This window comes from Salvelinus fontinalis, chromosome 1 (genome assembly GCF_029448725.1).
Source record: "Salvelinus fontinalis isolate EN_2023a chromosome 1, ASM2944872v1, whole genome shotgun sequence".
Classification (NCBI taxonomy): domain Eukaryota; kingdom Metazoa; phylum Chordata; class Actinopteri; order Salmoniformes; family Salmonidae; genus Salvelinus; species Salvelinus fontinalis.
In genome coordinates, this window is record NC_074665.1 from 6,399,134 (window position 1) to 6,416,981 (window position 17,848).

At 51.8% G+C, this 17,848-nt stretch overlaps 1 protein-coding gene across 3 annotated transcripts in view; it reads left to right on the plus strand.

The window, feature by feature from the left end:
- The window catches only part of LOC129867891 (zinc finger MIZ domain-containing protein 1-like), a 470,202-nt gene that overhangs the window by 430,649 nt on the left and 21,705 nt on the right, over positions 1-17,848 (plus strand). For all 3 annotated transcript variants that reach the window (XM_055941400.1, XM_055941484.1, XM_055941567.1), the window contains 7 exons: positions 2,587-2,783; positions 4,818-5,022; positions 6,007-6,297; positions 7,515-7,715; positions 8,528-8,602; positions 8,882-9,050; positions 9,598-9,739. In XM_055941400.1, coding sequence (XP_055797375.1) covers positions 2,587-2,783; positions 4,818-5,022; positions 6,007-6,297; positions 7,515-7,715; positions 8,528-8,602; positions 8,882-9,050; positions 9,598-9,739 — 1,280 coding nt within the window. The remainder of the gene's footprint in view (positions 1-2,586; positions 2,784-4,817; positions 5,023-6,006; positions 6,298-7,514; positions 7,716-8,527; positions 8,603-8,881; positions 9,051-9,597; positions 9,740-17,848) is intronic.

Genomic DNA, 17,848 nt, shown 5'->3' on the forward strand with positions numbered 1-17,848 from the left:
TCCGTTTACTCCGCTGCTTGGTTCTGGAGATTTGGTGGGTGATTCTGTAACGGCGGTCCTCCTCCTCTTCTACCGAAAAGGAGGAGTAGTGATCGAACCAAGGCGCAGTGGAGTTTAACGACATAATTTATTTAACAAAACACGAAAGTGACTAAACTAACAAAAACAACAAACGGTGTAGACAGACCTATATGACGAACTCACATAAAACAAGAAGAACGCATGAATAGGACAATTAGACTACACAAACCGAACAAACCGTAACAGTCCCGTATGGTGCAAACAATTACACAGACACGGAAGACAATCACCCACACCGAACACTGTGACAACGCCTACCTAAATATGACTCTTAATTAGAGGAACGCCAAACACCTGCCTCTAATTAAGAGCCATACCAGGCAACCCAAAACCAACACAGAAACAGAAAACATAGAATGCCCACCCAACCTCACATCCTGACCAACTAACACACATAACAAACTAACATAAATAGGTCAGGAACGTGACAACTACAGTAGTAATAGTAGCAGTAGTAATAGTAGTAGTAGTAGTGACTACAGTAGTAATAGTAGCAATAGTAATAGTAGTAGTAGTGACTACAGTAGTAATAGTCACTCCCTGACAGACATCCTGACCCCAAGGTCTCAGTCACTCCCTGACAGACATCCTGACCCCCAGGTCTCAGTCACTCCCTGACAGACATCAGGACATCCCTGTCTCAGTCACTCCCTGACAGACATCCTGACACCCAGGTCTCAGTCACTCCCTGACAGACATCCTGACCCCCAGGCCCCAGTCACTCTCTGACAGACATCCTGACACCCAGGTCGCAGTCACTCCCTGGCAGACATCATGACCCCCAGGCCCCAGTCACTCCCTGACAGACATCCTGACCCCCAGGCCCCAGTCACTCCCTGACAGACATCCTGACACCCAGGCCCCAGTCACTCCCTGACAGACATAATGACATCCCTGTCTCAGTCACTCTCTGACAGACATCCTGACACAAGTCTCAGTCACTCCCTGACAGACATCCAGACACCCAGATCTCAGTCACTCCCTGACAGACATCCTGACACTCAGGTCTCAGTCACTCCCTGACAGACATCAGGTCTCAGTCACTCCCTGACAGACATAATGACACCCAGGTCTCAGTCACTCCCTGACAGACATAATGACCCCCAGGTCTCAGTCACTCCCTGACAGACATCCTGACCCCTAGGCCCCAGTCACTCCCTGACAGACATCCTGACCCCCAGGCCCCAGTCACTCCCTGACAGACATCCTGACACCCAGGTCTCAGTCACTCCCTGACAGACATCATGATATCCCTGTCTCAGTCACTCCCTGACAGACATCATGACAACCAGGTCTCAGTCACTCCCTGACAGACATCCTGACCCCTAGGCCCCAGTCACTCCCTGACAGACATCCTGACACCCAGGTCTCAGTCACTCCCTGACAGACATCATGACATCCCTGTCTCAGTCACTCTCTGACAGACATCCTGACACCCAGGTCTCAGTCACTCCCTGACAGACATCATGACATCCCTGTCTCAGTCACTCTCTGACAGACATCATGACACCCAGGTCTCAGTCACTCCCTGACAGACAACCTGACAGCCAAGTCTCAGTCACTCCCTGACAGACATCCTGACCCCCAGGCCCCAGTCACTCCCTGACAGACAACAGGTCTCAGTCACTCCCTGACAGACATCCTGACCCCCAGGCCCCAGTCACTCCCTGACAGACATCCTGACACCCAGGTCTCAGTCACTCCCTGACAGACAACCTGACAGCCAAGTCTCAGTCACTCCCTGACAGACATCCTGACCCCCAGGCCCCAGTCACTCCCTGACAGACAACAGGTCTCAGTCACTCCCTGACAGACATCCTGACCCCCAGGCCCCAGTCACTCCCTGACAGACATCCTGACACCCAGGTCTCAGTCACTCCCTGACAGACATCATGACATCCCTGTCTCACTCACTACCTGACAGACATCATGACATCCCTGTCTCAGTCACTACCTGACAGACATCCTGACACCAAGGTCTCAGTCACTCCCTGACAGACATCCTGACACCCAGGTCTCAGTCACTCCCTGACAGACATCATGACACCCAAGTCTCAGTCACTCCCTGACAGACATCAGGTCTCAGTCACTCCCTGACAGACATCAGGTCTCAGTCACTCCCTGACAGACATCAGGTCTCAGTCACTCCCTGACAGACAACAGGTCTCAGTCACTCCCTGACAGACATCCTGACCCCCAGGCCCCAGTCAATCCCTGACAGACCTCCTGACACCCAGGTCGCTTTCATTCCCTGACAGACTTCATGACACCCAGGTCTCAGTCACTCCCTGACAGACATCATGACATCCCTGTCTCAGTAACTACCTGACAGACATCATGACATCCCTGTCTCAGTCACTACCTGACAGACATCATGACACCCAGGTCTCAGTCACTCCCTGACAGAGATCAGGTCTCAGTCACTCCCTGACAGACATCAGGTCTCAGTCACTCCCTGACAGACTGAAACTAAACCAAACACATCTGTTTCTGTCTACCCACCAGGTGTTGGCGAACCACATGGCTAATAGCGGTAACCCCATGAACCCTGGTGGTAACCCCATGGGTCAGGGGGGTATGTCTGGGAACAACCAGGGGATGAACTCCCCCCAGTACCCAGGACAGCAGAACCAGGCTTACATGCAGCAGGGCCTGTACGGACGCCAAGGCTACCCCGGGGGAGGAGGAGGCTTCGGGGGGAAGTGAGTGTGGGCCCCGGGGGAGGAGGAGGCTTCGGGGGGAAGTGAGTGTGGGCCCCGGGGGAGGAGGAGGCTTCGGGGGGAAGTGAGTGTGGGCCCCGGGGGAGGAGGAGGCTTCGGGGGGAAGTGAGTGTGGGCCCCGGGGGAGGAGGAGGCTTCGGGGGGAAGTGAGTGTGGGCCCCGGGGGAGGAGGAGGCTTCGGGGGGAAGTGAGTGTGGGCCCCGGGGGAGGAGGAGGCTTCGGGGGGAAGTGAGTGTGGGCCCCGGGGGAGGAGGAGGCTTCGGGGGGAAGTGAGTGTGGGCCCCAGGGGAGGAGGAGGCTTTGGGGGGAAGTGAGTGTGGGCCCCGGGGGAGGAGGAGGCTTCGGGGGGAAGTGAGTGTGGGCCCCGGGGGAGGAGGAGGCTTCAGGGGGAAGTGAGTGTGGGCCCCGGTGGAGGAGGAGGCTTCAGGGGGAAGTGAGTGTGGGCCCCGGGGGAGGAGGAGGCTTTGGGGGAAGTGAGTGTGGGCCCCGGTGGAGGAGGAGGCTTCAGGGGGAAGTGAGTGTGGGCCCCGGGGGAGGAGGAGGCTTTGGGGGAAGTGAGTGTGGGGAGGCTTTATGGTAGAGTCCTAAATGGCACCATTTTCTATATATAGAGTCAGCCTGGTAGACAGGTAGAGTGGAGAATTGGCCTGGTCGACAGGTAGTGGAGAGTCAGCCTGGTAGACAGGTAGAGTGTGGAGAGTTAGCCTGGTTGACAGGTAGTGGAGAGTCAGCCTGGTAGACAGGTAGAGTGTGGAGAGTTAGCCTGGTTGACAGGTAGAGTGTGGAGAGTCGGTCTGGTAGACAGGTAGAGTGGAGAGAGTCAGCCTGGTTGACAGGTAGAGTGGAGAGTTAGCCTGGTAGACAGGTAGAGTGTGGAGAGTCGACCTGGTAGACAGGTAGTGGAGAGTTAGCCTGGTAGACAGGTAGTGGAGAGTCAGCCTGGTCGACATGTAGAGTGGAGAGAGTCAGCCTGGTAGACAGGTAGAGTGTGGAGAGTCGGTCTGGTAGACAGGTAGAGTGTGGAGAGTAAGCCTGGTAGACAGGTAGAGTGTGGAGAGTCGGTCTGGTAGACAGGTAGAGTGGAGAGAGTCAGCCTGGTAGACAGGTAGAGTGGAGAGTCAGCCTGGTAGACAGGTAGAGTGTGGAGAGTCGGTCTGGTAGACAGGTAGAGTGGAGAGAGTCAGCCTGGTAGACAGGTAGAGTGGAGAGTTAGCCTGGTAGACAGGTAGAGTGTGGAGAGTCAGCCTGGTCGACAGGTAGTGGAGAGTCAGCCTGGTCGACAGGTAGTGGAGAGTCAGCCTGGTCGACAGGTAGAGTGGAGAGTTAGCCTGGTAGACAGGTAGAGTGGAGTGTCGGCCTGGTAGACAGGTAGAGTGGAGAGTCGGCCTGGTAGACAGGTAGAGTGGAGTGAGTTAGCCTGGTCGACAGGTAGAGTGGAGAGTCGGCCTGGTAGACAGGTAGAGTGGAGAGTCGGCCTGGTAGACAGGTAGAGTGTGGAGAGTCTGCCTGGTCGACAGGTCAAGAGTTTGTGAAATATTGAATAGAACAATCATGTTGAAACCCACTGAGTGTATGGGGGGGGGTTTATATGCTGCCTGGTTGGTGCACAGGCTTGTTGAAACCCACTGATTGTATGGGGGGGTTTATATGCTGCCTGGTTGGTACACAGGCTTGTTGAAACTCATTGATCGTATGAGGGGTTTATATGCTGCCTGTTTGGTGTGGAGAGAGGACAGTCAGTCCATGTTGTCACTCATTTCAATCTCAAATTTGTTGGGTTTCAAAATCACTTAAAACTTAAGGTTAAGTTTGAAGTTATCTCTCAGCTGTATACTGAGACACGTGTAGCGGGGGAGCATTTTTGATGTTTTTCAAATGTTTTAAGTAGGATAGACTTAAATGTAGGTATGCAGAACCACGTATTGTGTTATGCAGCACGGCTAACACAATCACTTTACACTCACCTATCTTCTACCTACTCAGTTAATGTGCTACCTTCTGTTTCCTGTCTACTAGCTACCCTGGAGGTCCTGACTCTAGTCCTGGTGGCATGGGCATGCCCCCCCACTCTCGTCCCCCCGGTGACTTCACCCAGCCTGCTGCCGCCGCTGCCGCCGCCGCCGTCGCCGCGGCCGCCGCCACGGCTACCGCCACTGCCACGGCAACCGTTGCCGCCATGCAGCAGGACACTCAAAACAAGGACATGAACCAATATGGACCGGTATGTTGTAACGTCCATACGTACACCTCAGAATGGTTGGTGGTCGTCCTAAGCCAGGTAGACAGGGAGAATGTGGAGAGTCGGCCTGGTAGACAGGTAGAGTGTGGAGAGTCGGCCTGGTAGACAGGGAGAGTGTAGAGAGTTAGCCTGGTAGACAGGTAGAGTGGAGAGTCAGCCTGGTAGACAGGGAGAGTGTGGAGAGTCGGCCTGGTAGACAGGTAGAGTGTGGAGAGTCGGCCTGGTAGACAGGTAGAGTGTGGAGAGTCAGCCTGGTAGACAGGTAGAGTGTGGAGAGCCAGCCTGGTAGACAGGTAGAGGGGAGAGTCAGCCTGGTAGACAGGGAGAGTGGAGAGTCAACCTGGTAGACAGGTCGAGTGTGGAGAGTCGGCCTGGTAGACAGGTAGAGTGTGGAGAGTCGGCCTGGTAGACAGGTAGAGTGTGGAGAGTTAGCCTGGTAGACAGGTAGAGTGTGGAGAGTCGGCCTGGTCGACAGGTAGTGTGGAGAGTCAACCTGGTAGACAGGTAGAGTGGAGAGTTAGCCTGGTAGACAGGTACAGTGGAGAGTTAGCCTGGTCGACAGGTAGAGTGGAGAGTCAGCCTGGTAGACAGGTAGAGTGGAGAGAGTCAGCCTGGTAGACAGGTAGAGTGGAGAGAGTCAGCCTGGTCGACAGGGAGAGTGGAGAGTTAGCCTGGTAGACAGGTAGAGTGGAGAGTTAGCCTGGTCGACAGGTAGAGTGTCTGTTAACACAGTAGATAGTTACAGCACACAAACATACAGATAATTGTCTACTTTTGTATGGATGTGACAAATTATACAGGGGAGGATTTTTCCCTGAAAGCTTTGAATCACTACGATCGTCTTTCGTTTCATTGCCTTTCATCATCTCTGTGTTAGAAACTTTAGGGAAACTACGAGCCAATGGGCCTTCACCTTAATCCCACTTTCAGCTGTCTATTGTATTGATCCCTGTCTTTCTCTTCCAGATGACTTCGTCGTTCCAGATGGGGCCCAGCCAGGCTTACCAGAACCAGTTCATGAACCATGGACCAGGGGGACCAAGGGGCCCTCCATCCCTCCCAGGGAACATGGGTCCCGGTCCGGGCATGAACCCCTCCAACATGGTCTCCTCCCACATGGGAATGAACCAGCCCCGGCCCCAGGGAATGGTGCCTTTTGGAGGCCACGGGGGCCAGAGAATTCCCCAGCAGGGATACCCAGGACCCAGGCCTCAGGGTATGGGCATGCAGGGTGTGAAGAGACCCTACCCTGGAGAGGTGAGTGGATCTGTTTGGGTGAACCTACCATGACTCTTCTATAGCTCAGTTGGTTGAGCATGGCGCTTGCAATGCCAGGATGGTGAGTTCAATTCCCGGGACCACCTATATGTAAAACATTTATACACATGTGACTGTAACTCACGTTGGATAAAAGTGTCTGCTAAATGGTAGATATTATTATTATATTATGACTAGCAATATGGCTCACTGTAGATATTGATATTCTTATCTGTGTTTATTAGGCTACCCTCGATTGATGTTAAACTAAGACAAAGTTAGCTAATTTCCATTATAAACTGGGTGGTTCGAGCCCTGAATGCTGATTGGCTGAAAGCTGTGGTATATCAGACCGTATACCATGGGTATGACAAAACATGTATTTTTACTGGTCTAATTACGTTGGGTAACCAGTTCATATAGCAATAAGGCACTTTGGGATATATGGCCAATATACCACGGCTAAGGGCTGTGTCCAGGCACTCCGCATTGCGTCGTGCACAAGAACAGCCCTTAGCCGTGGTATATTGACCATATACCACACCCCCTCGGGCCTCATTGGTTAAATGAAACATGATCTAATATGATTCAGTTATTTTTGGATGGTAACTTCCTATTGATGGTAACTTCCTATTGATGGTAACTTCCTATTGATGGTAACTTCCTATTGGATAGTAACTTCCTATTGGATGGTAACTTCCAATTGGATAGTAACTTTCTATTGGATGGTAACTTCCTATTGGATAGTAACTTCCTATTGGATGGTAACTTCCTAGTGGATGGTAACTTCCTAGTGGATGGTAACTTCCTAGTGGATGGTAACTTCCTATTGGATCGTAACTTCCTATTGGATGGTAACTTTCAATTGAATGGTACATTCCTATTGGATGGTGAATTCCTATTGGATGGTAACTTCCTATTGGATGGTAACTTCCTACTGGATGGTAACTTCCAATTGAATGTTAAATTCCTATTGGATGGTGAATTCCTATTGGATGGTAACTTCCTATTGGATGGTGAATTCCTATTGGATGGTAACTTCCTGGATCAGATATTGTATAGTATTATGAGTAGTTAGTACTTTATTTGTAACTTTTATTTGTACATTATTGTAATATATTCCTCCCTAGCCTGTCTATTGATAACTTCATCATTATTGTCCAATCAATCAACTACTTGATGAAATAAGTAATATATTTCCTTCTTTCGTTCCGAAGCATAACTACGGAGGCCAGCAGTATGGTCCAGGACCCAACAGTCAAGGGTTCCCCCAGCAGCAGAGCCAGTACCCCACCCACACCCCCAACCCCTCCAGGCCACTCCCGTCCCCCAACTACCCAGGCCAGAGAATGCCTGGTGGGCAGCAGATCCAGGGCCAGTACCCCACTCCTGGAGGGGCCATGGGACAGTACTACAAGGTAAGCAGCCATAGACACTAGAGCAGGGCTCTCCAACCCTGTTCCTGGAGAGATAACCTCCAACCCTGTTCCTGGAGAGATAACCTCCAACCCTGTTCCTGGAGAGATACCCTCCAACCCTGTTCCTGGAGAGATAACCTCCAACCCTTTTCCTGGAGAGATAACCTCCAACCCTGTTCCTGGAGAGATAACCTCCAACCCTGTTCCTGGAGAGATAACCTCCAACCCTGTTCCTGGAGAGATAACCTCCAACCAAGTTCCTGGAGAGATAACCTCCAACCCTGTTCCTGGAGAGATAACCTCCAACCCTTTTCCTGAAGAGATACCCTCCAACCCTGTTCCTGGAGAGATAACCTCCAACCCTGTTCCTGGAGAGATAACCTCCAACCCTGTTCCTGGAGAGATACCCTCCAACCCTGTTCCTGGAGAGATACCGGGTTGGAGTTAAAACCTACAGGGGGGTATCTCTCCAGGAACAGGGTTGGAGTTAAAACCTACAGGAGGGTTTCTCTCCAGGAACAAGGTTGGAGTTAAAACCTACAGGAGGGTTTCTCTCCAGGAACAAGGTTGGAGTTAAAACCTACAGGAGGGTATCTCTCTAGGAACAGGGTTGGAGTTAAAACCTACAGGAGGGTATCTCTCCAGGAACAGGGTTGGAGTTAAAACCTCCAGGAGGGTATCTCTCTCCAGGAACAGGGTTGGAGAAACGTGTACTAAGGTCCATAGTGAGTGACTACTAACAGTACAGTGTTTGTGTACTGAGTTCTGCACCATTATAGTCATCTAATGTTTTGTTCTGTTTCTTTTTGCAGCAAGAGGCTTTCAACGGTCAAACTAACAACTTTCCTGGGAGTGGATATCAGTACAGCCAAGGCAATATGAATGGGGTAGGCTTTTTAATCTCCTTACTAACACCTGATGAAATAGGCAATATGAATGGGGTAGACTTTTCAATCTCCTTACTAACACCTGATGATACCTGATGAAATAGGCGACATTTGATTTAATCTATGCACATTGTTATATATTTATTGGTGTTTATACATATGCTATATTTTTGATGCAATTATCCGTATTTTTTGTGTTTCTGCAAATTAGTTATTTAATTATTTAAAATGATAATAATGAAATTATATTTATATTTTCATCTGTTATAATCCTTGCAGCCTCCTCGACCGGTGGGTAACTACCCCCACTCCCCAGTGCCTGGCAACCCGACCCCGCCCATGACCCCAGGAAGTAGTATCCCTCCCTACATGTCTCCCAATCACGACGTCAAGCCCCCCTTCCCTCCAGACATCAAACAAAATATCACTGCTCTTCCTCCTCCTCCAGGTCAGTCTCTCAATTCAAAAGGCTTTATTGGCGAGGGAAACTTAAGTACACATTTACACAAAAGTTCCAAGGGAATAGAGACATTTCAAAATGTTATATTATGGCTATGTGCAGTGCCTCTCTCTCTCTCACACACTTCCTCCACCTCCAGGTTAGTCTCTTTACATAGTGTCACAGCAGAGGACTTCCTATCCCAACTGTCATCATGTCCTCATCTGATACATAATCTCTCATGTCCCTTTGTCATTAGAATTAACTTTATTGTCCCGTCATCATTGAACCGTTGTTTTATAAAGTTCTTTGTTTGTTGTAATTTGATCACTGGTTCTTTTTTTATGTACTTTCTCTTTCCTGCATTTCCGTTGGAGCAGAGCTCCCTTGAAGAAGAGACTTTGGTCTCAATGAGACTTCCCTTCATAAAATGTTTTAAAAAGTGAAATAAATAAAAGTGTTTGAATAAAGAGTCAGTATAATTAGTACAGTATCACTAACCAACCTTTATTTGAGGAAAAGTCTGACCGTCTACTTTTCTCTCTCTCTCTCCCAGCCAACCCCAACGAGGAGCTGCGTCTAACCTTCCCGGTGAGGGACGGGGTGGTCCTAGAGCCCTTCAGGCTGGAGCACAACCTGGCCGTCAGTAACCATGTCTTCCACCTCCGCCCCTCCGTACACCAGACCCTCGTGTGGAGGTAAGGCTTTCCTCCTCATCTCTCAAATGCAACTCTGGACCTCAAGGTCAGTTCCTCTGCGATCCCCATTCTTCTCCTCTAACCAGGGACTGATTTAGACCTGAGATTCTGGACCTAGAGGTCAGTTCCACTCTGCGTTTCCCCATTCTTCCCCTCTAATCAGGGACTGATTTCGACCTGAGATTCTGGACCTAGAGGTCAGTTCCACTCTGTGTTTCCCCATTCTTCCCCTCTAATCAGGGACTGATTTAGACCTGAGATTCTGGACCTAGAGGTCAGTTCCTCTGTGTTCCCCCATTCTTCCCCTCTAATCAGGGACTGATTTAGACCTGAGATTCTGGACCTAGAGGTCAGTTCCTCTGTGTTCCCCCATTCTTCTCCTTTAATCAGGGACCTGAGACACCAGGTGGGTGCAATTAATTATCAGGTAGAACAGAAAGCCAGCAGACTCTGGACCTCGTAGGATACCCCTGCCCCACACCCTAAAATGCACTCTAACTCTACACCCTAGCCCTACACCCTAACCCTACACCCTAAGCCTACACCCTAAGCCTACACCCTAGCCCTACACCCTAACCCTACACCCTAAGCCTACACCCTAACCCTACACCCTAAGCCTACACCCTGACCATACACCTTAACTCTACACCCTAACCCTGCACCCTACACCCTACACCCTACACCCTAACCCTACACCCTGCACCCTACACCCTAACCTTACACCTTAACTCTACACCCTAACCCTACACCCTAACCCTACACCCTACCCCTGCACCCTACACCCTAACCCTACACTCTAACCCTACACCCTACCCCTGCACCCTACACCCTAACCCTACACTCTAACCCTACACCCTAACCCTACACCCTAACCCTACACTCTAACCCTACACCCTACCCCTGCACCCTAACCCTACACTCTAACCCTACACCCTAACCCTACACCCTAACCCTACACTCTAACCCTACACCCTACCCCTGCACCCTAACCCTACACCCTAACCCTACACCCTAACCCTACACTCTAACCCTACACCCTACCCCTACACCCTAACCCTACACTCTAACCCTGCACCCTAACCCTACACCCTAACCCTACACTCTAACCCTACACCCTACCCCTGCACCCTACACCCTAACCCTACACTCTAACCCTACACTCTAACCCTACACCCTGCACCCTACACCCTAACCCTACACCCTAACTCTACACCCTAACCCTACACCCTACCCCTGCACCCTAACCTTACACTCTAACCCTACACCCTAACGCTACACCCTAACCCTACACTCTAACCCTACACCCCACCCCTGCACCCTACACCCTAACCCTACACTCTAACCCTACACTCTAACCCTACACCCTGCACCCTACACCCTAACCCTACACCCTAACCCTACACTCTAACCCTACACCCTGCACCCTACACCCTAACCCTACACTCTAAGCCTACACCCTAACTCTACACCCTAACCCTACACCCTAACCATACACCTTAACTCCACACCCTAGCCCTACACCCTACCCCTACACCCTAACCCTACACCCTAAGCCTACACCCTAACCCTACACTCTAACCCTACACCCTAACCCTACACCCTACACTCTACACCCTAACCCTACACCCTAAGCCTACACCCTATCCCTACACCCTACACCCTACACCCTACCCCTACACCCTGCACCCTACACCCTACCCCTACACCCTACACCCTACCCCTACACCCTACACCCTACCCCTACACCCTACACCCTACCCCTACACTCTAACCCTACACCCTAACCCTACACTCTAACCCTACACCCTAACCCTACACCCTAACCCTACACTCTAACCCTACACCCTACCCCTACACCCTAACCCTACACTCTAACCCTGCACCCTAACCCTACACCCTACTCCTGCACCCTACACCCTAACCCTACACTCTAACCCTACACTCTACCCCTACACCTTAACTCTAAACCCTAACCCTGCACCCTACACTCTAACCCTACACTCTAACCCTACACCCTGCACCCTACACCCTGCACCCTACACCCTAACCCTACACCCTAACCCTACACTCTAACCCTACACCCTACCCCTACACCCTAACCCTACACTCTAACCCTGCACCCTAACCCTACACCCTAACCCTACACTCTAACCCTACACCCTACCCCTGCACCCTACACCCTAACACTACACTCTAACCCTACACTCTAACCCTACACCCTGCACCCTACACCCTAACCCTACACCCTACACCCTAACTCTACACCCTAACCCTACACCCTACCCCTGCACCCTAACCTTACACTCTAACCCTACACCCTAACGCTACACCCTAACCCTACACTCTAACCCTACACCCCACCCCTGCACCCTACACCCTAACCCTACACTCTAACCCTACACTCTAACCCTACACCCTGCACCCTACACCCTAACCCTACACCCTAACCCTACACTCTAACCCTACACCCTGCACCCTACACCCTAACCCTACACTCTAAGCCTACACCCTAACTCTACACCCTAACCCTACACCCTAACCATACACCTTAACTCCACACCCTAGCCCTACACCCTACCCCTACACCCTAACCCTACACCCTAAGCCTACACCCTAACCCTACACTCTAACCCTACACCCTAACCCTACACCCTACACTCTACACCCTAACCCTACACCCTAAGCCTACACCCTATCCCTACACCCTACACCCTACACCCTACCCCTACACCCTGCACCCTACACCCTACCCCTACACCCTACACCCTACCCCTACACCCTACACCCTACCCCTACACCCTACACCCTACCCCTACACTCTAACCCTACACCCTAACCCTACACTCTAACCCTACACCCTAACCCTACACCCTAACCCTACACTCTAACCCTACACCCTACCCCTACACCCTAACCCTACACTCTAACCCTGCACCCTAACCCTAGACACTAACCCTACACTCTAACCCTACACCCTACTCCTGCACCCTACACCCTAACCCTACACCCTAACCCTACACTCTAACCCTACACTCTACCCCTACACCTTAACTCTAAACCCTAACCCTGCACCCTACACTCTAACCCTACACTCTAACCCTACACCCTGCACCCTACACCCTGCACCCTGCACCCTAACCCTACACCCTAACCCTACACCCTACACCCTAACTCTACACCCTAACCCTACACCCTACCCCTGCACCCTAACCCTACACTCTAACCCTACACCCTAACCCTACACCCTAACCCTACACTCTAACCCTACACCCTACCCCTGCACCCTACACCCTAACCCTACACTCTAACCCTACACTCTAACCCTACACCCTGCACCCTACACCCTAACCCTACACTCTAACCCTACACTCTAACCCTACACCCTGCACCCTACACCCTAACCCTACACTCTAACCCTACACCCTAACTCTACACCCTAACCCTACACCCTACACCCTACACCCTACACCCTAACACTACACTCTAACCCTACACCCTAACCATACACCTTAACTCTACACCCTAAACCTACACCCTACCCCTACACCCTACACCCTACACCCTAACCCTACACTCTAACCCTACACCCTAACCCTACACCCTACCCCCTAACCCTGCACCCTACACCCTACACCCTACACCCTACCCTACACCCTACCCCTACACCCTACACCCTACCCCTACACTCTAACCCTACACCCTAACCCTACACTCTAACCCTACACTCTAACCCTACACCCTAACCCTACACCCTAACCCTACACTCTAACCCTACACCCTACCCCTACACCCTAACCCTACACTCTAACCCTGCACCCTAACCCTACACCCTACTCCTGCACCCTACACCCTAACCCTACACCCTAACCCTACACTCTAACCCTACACTCTACCCCTACACCTTAACTCTAAACCCTAACCCTGCACCCTACACTCTAACCCTACACTCTAACCCTACACCCTGCACCCTACACCCTGCACCCTACACCCTAACCCTACACCCTAACCCTACACTCTAACCCTACACCCTACCCCTACACCCTAACCCTACACTCTAACCCTGCACCCTAACCCTACACCCTAACCCTACACTCTAACCCTACACCCTACCCCTGCACCCTACACCCTAACCCTACACTCTAACCCTACACTCTAACCCTACACCCTGCACCCTACACCCTAACCCTACACCCTACACCCTAACTCTACACCCTAACCCTACACCCTACCCCTGCACCCTAACCTTACACTCTAACCCTACACCCTAACGCTACACCCTAACCCTACACTCTAACCCTACACCCCACCCCTGCACCCTACACCCTAACCCTACACTCTAACCCTACACTCTAACCCTACACCCTGCACCCTACACCCTAACCCTACACCCTAACCCTACACTCTAACCCTACACCCTGCACCCTACACCCTAACCCTACACTCTAAGCCTACACCCTAACTCTACACCCTAACCCTACACCCTAACCATACACCTTAACTCCACACCCTAGCCCTACACCCTACCCCTACACCCTAACCCTACACCCTAAGCCTACACCCTAACCCTACACTCTAACCCTACACCCTAACCCTACACCCTACACTCTACACCCTAACCCTACACCCTAAGCCTACACCCTATCCCTACACCCTACACCCTACACCCTACCCCTACACCCTGCACCCTACACCCTACCCCTACACCCTACACCCTACCCCTACACCCTACACCCTACCCCTACACCCTACACCCTACCCCTACACTCTAACCCTACACCCTAACCCTACACTCTAACCCTACACCCTAACCCTACACCCTAACCCTACACTCTAACCCTACACCCTACCCCTACACCCTAACCCTACACTCTAACCCTGCACCCTAACCCTAGACACTAACCCTACACTCTAACCCTACACCCTACTCCTGCACCCTACACCCTAACCCTACACCCTAACCCTACACTCTAACCCTACACTCTACCCCTACACCTTAACTCTAAACCCTAACCCTGCACCCTACACTCTAACCCTACACTCTAACCCTACACCCTGCACCCTACACCCTGCACCCTGCACCCTAACCCTACACCCTAACCCTACACCCTACACCCTAACTCTACACCCTAACCCTACACCCTACCCCTGCACCCTAACCCTACACTCTAACCCTACACCCTAACCCTACACCCTAACCCTACACTCTAACCCTACACCCTACCCCTGCACCCTACACCCTAACCCTACACTCTAACCCTACACTCTAACCCTACACCCTGCACCCTACACCCTAACCCTACACTCTAACCCTACACTCTAACCCTACACCCTGCACCCTACACCCTAACCCTACACTCTAACCCTACACCCTAACTCTACACCCTAACCCTACACCCTACACCCTACACCCTACACCCTAACACTACACTCTAACCCTACACCCTAACCATACACCTTAACTCTACACCCTAAACCTACACCCTACCCCTACACCCTACACCCTACACCCTAACCCTACACTCTAACCCTACACCCTAACCCTACACCCTACCCCCTAACCCTGCACCCTACACCCTACACCCTACACCCTACCCTACACCCTACCCCTACACCCTACACCCTACCCCTACACTCTAACCCTACACCCTAACCCTACACTCTAACCCTACACTCTAACCCTACACCCTAACCCTACACTCTAACCCTACACCCTACCCCTGCACCCTAACCCTACACCCTACACCCTAACACTACACCCTAACACTACACTCTAACCCTACACCCTAACCATACACCTTAACTCTACACCCTAACCCTACACCCTACCCCTACACCCTAACCCTACACCCTAAGCCTACACCCTAACCCTACACTCTAACCCTACACCCTAACCCTACACTCTACACCCTAACCCTACACCCTAAGCCTACACCCTATCCCTACACCCTACACCCTACCCCTACACCTTAACCCTGCACCCTACACCCTACCCCTACACCCTACCCCTACACCCTACACCTTACCCCTACACTCTAACCCTACACCCTAACCCTACACTCTAACCCTACACCCTAACCCTACACCCTAACCCTACACTCTAACCCTACACCCTACCCCTGCACCCTAACCCTACACTCTAACCCTACACCCTAACCCTACACTCTAACCCTACACCCTACCCCTGCACCCTAACCCTACACCCTAACCCTACACCCTAACCCTACACTCTAACCCTACACCCTACCCCTACACCCTAACCCTACACTCTAACCCTGCACCCTAACCCTACACCCTAACCCTACACTCTAACCCTACACCCTACCCCTGCACCCTACACCCTAACCCTACACTCTAACCCTACACTCTAACCCTACACCCTGCACCCTACACCCTAACCCTACACCCTAACCCTACACTCTAACCCGACACCCTAACCATACACCTTAACTCTACACCCTAACCCTACACCCTAACCCTACACTCTAACCCTACACTCTACCCCTACACCTTAACTCTAAACCCTAACCCTGCACCCTACACTCTAACCCTACACTCTAACCCTACACCCTGCACCCTACACCCTACACCCTAACCCTACACCCTAACCCTACACCCTACACCCTAACCCTACACCCTAACCCTACACCCTACCCCTGCACCCTAACCCTACACTCTAACCCTACACCCTAACCCTACACCCTAACCCTACACTCTAACCCTACACCCTACCCCTGCACCCTACACCCTAACCCTACACTCTAACCCTACACTCTAACCCTACACCCTGCACCCTACACCCTAACCCTACACCCTAACCCTACACTCTAACCCTACACTCTAACCCTACACCCTACACCCTACACCCTAACCCTACACTCTAACCTTACACTCTACCCCTACACCCTAACTCTACACCCTAACCCTACACTCTAACCCTACACCCTAACACTACACCCTAACCCTACACTCTAACCCTACACCCTAACCATACACCTTAACTCTACACCCTAACCCTACACCCTACCCCTGCACCCTAACCCTACACCCTAATCCTACACCCTAACCCTACACTCTAACCCTACACCCTAACCCTACACCCTACACTCTACACCCTAAGCCTACACCCTATCCCTACACCCTACAACCTACACCCTACACCCTACCCCTACACCCTACCCCTACACCCTACACCCTACACCCTACCCCTACACTCTAACCCTACACCCTAACCCTACACTCTAACCCTACACCCTAACCCTACACTCTAACCCTACACCCTACCCCTGCACCCTAACCCTACACTCTAACCCTACACCCTAACCCTACACCCTACCCCCTAACCCTGCACCCTACACCCTACCCCTACACCCTACCCTACACCCTACCCCTACACCCTACACCCTACCCCTACACTCTAACCCTACACCCTAACCCTACACTCTAACCCTACACTCTAACCCTACACCCTAACCCTACACTCTAACCCTACACCCTACCCCTTCACCCTAACCCTACACCCTAACACTACACCCTAACCCTACACTCTAACCCTACACCCTAACCATACACCTTAACTCTACACCCTAACCCTACACCCTACCCCTACACCCTACACCCTAAGCCTACACCCTAACCCTACACTCTAACTCTACACCCTAACCCTACACCCTACACTCTACACCCTAACCCTACACCCTAAGCCTACACCCTATCCCTACACCCTACACCCTACCCCTACACCTTAACCCTGCACCCTACACCCTACCCCTACACCCTACCCCTACACCCTACACCTTACCCCTACACTCTAACCCTACACCCTAACCCTACACTCTAACCCTACACCCTAACCCTACACCCTAACCCTACACTCTAACCCTACACCCTACCCCTGCACCCTAACCCTACACTCTAACCCTACACCCTAAACCTACACTCTAACCCTACACCCTAACCCTACACCTTAACCCTGCACCCTACACCCTACCCCTACACCCTACCCCTACACCCTACACCTTACCCCTACACTCTAACCCTACACCCTAACCCTACACTCTAACCCTACACCCTAACCCTACACCCTAACCCTACACTCTAACCCTACACCCA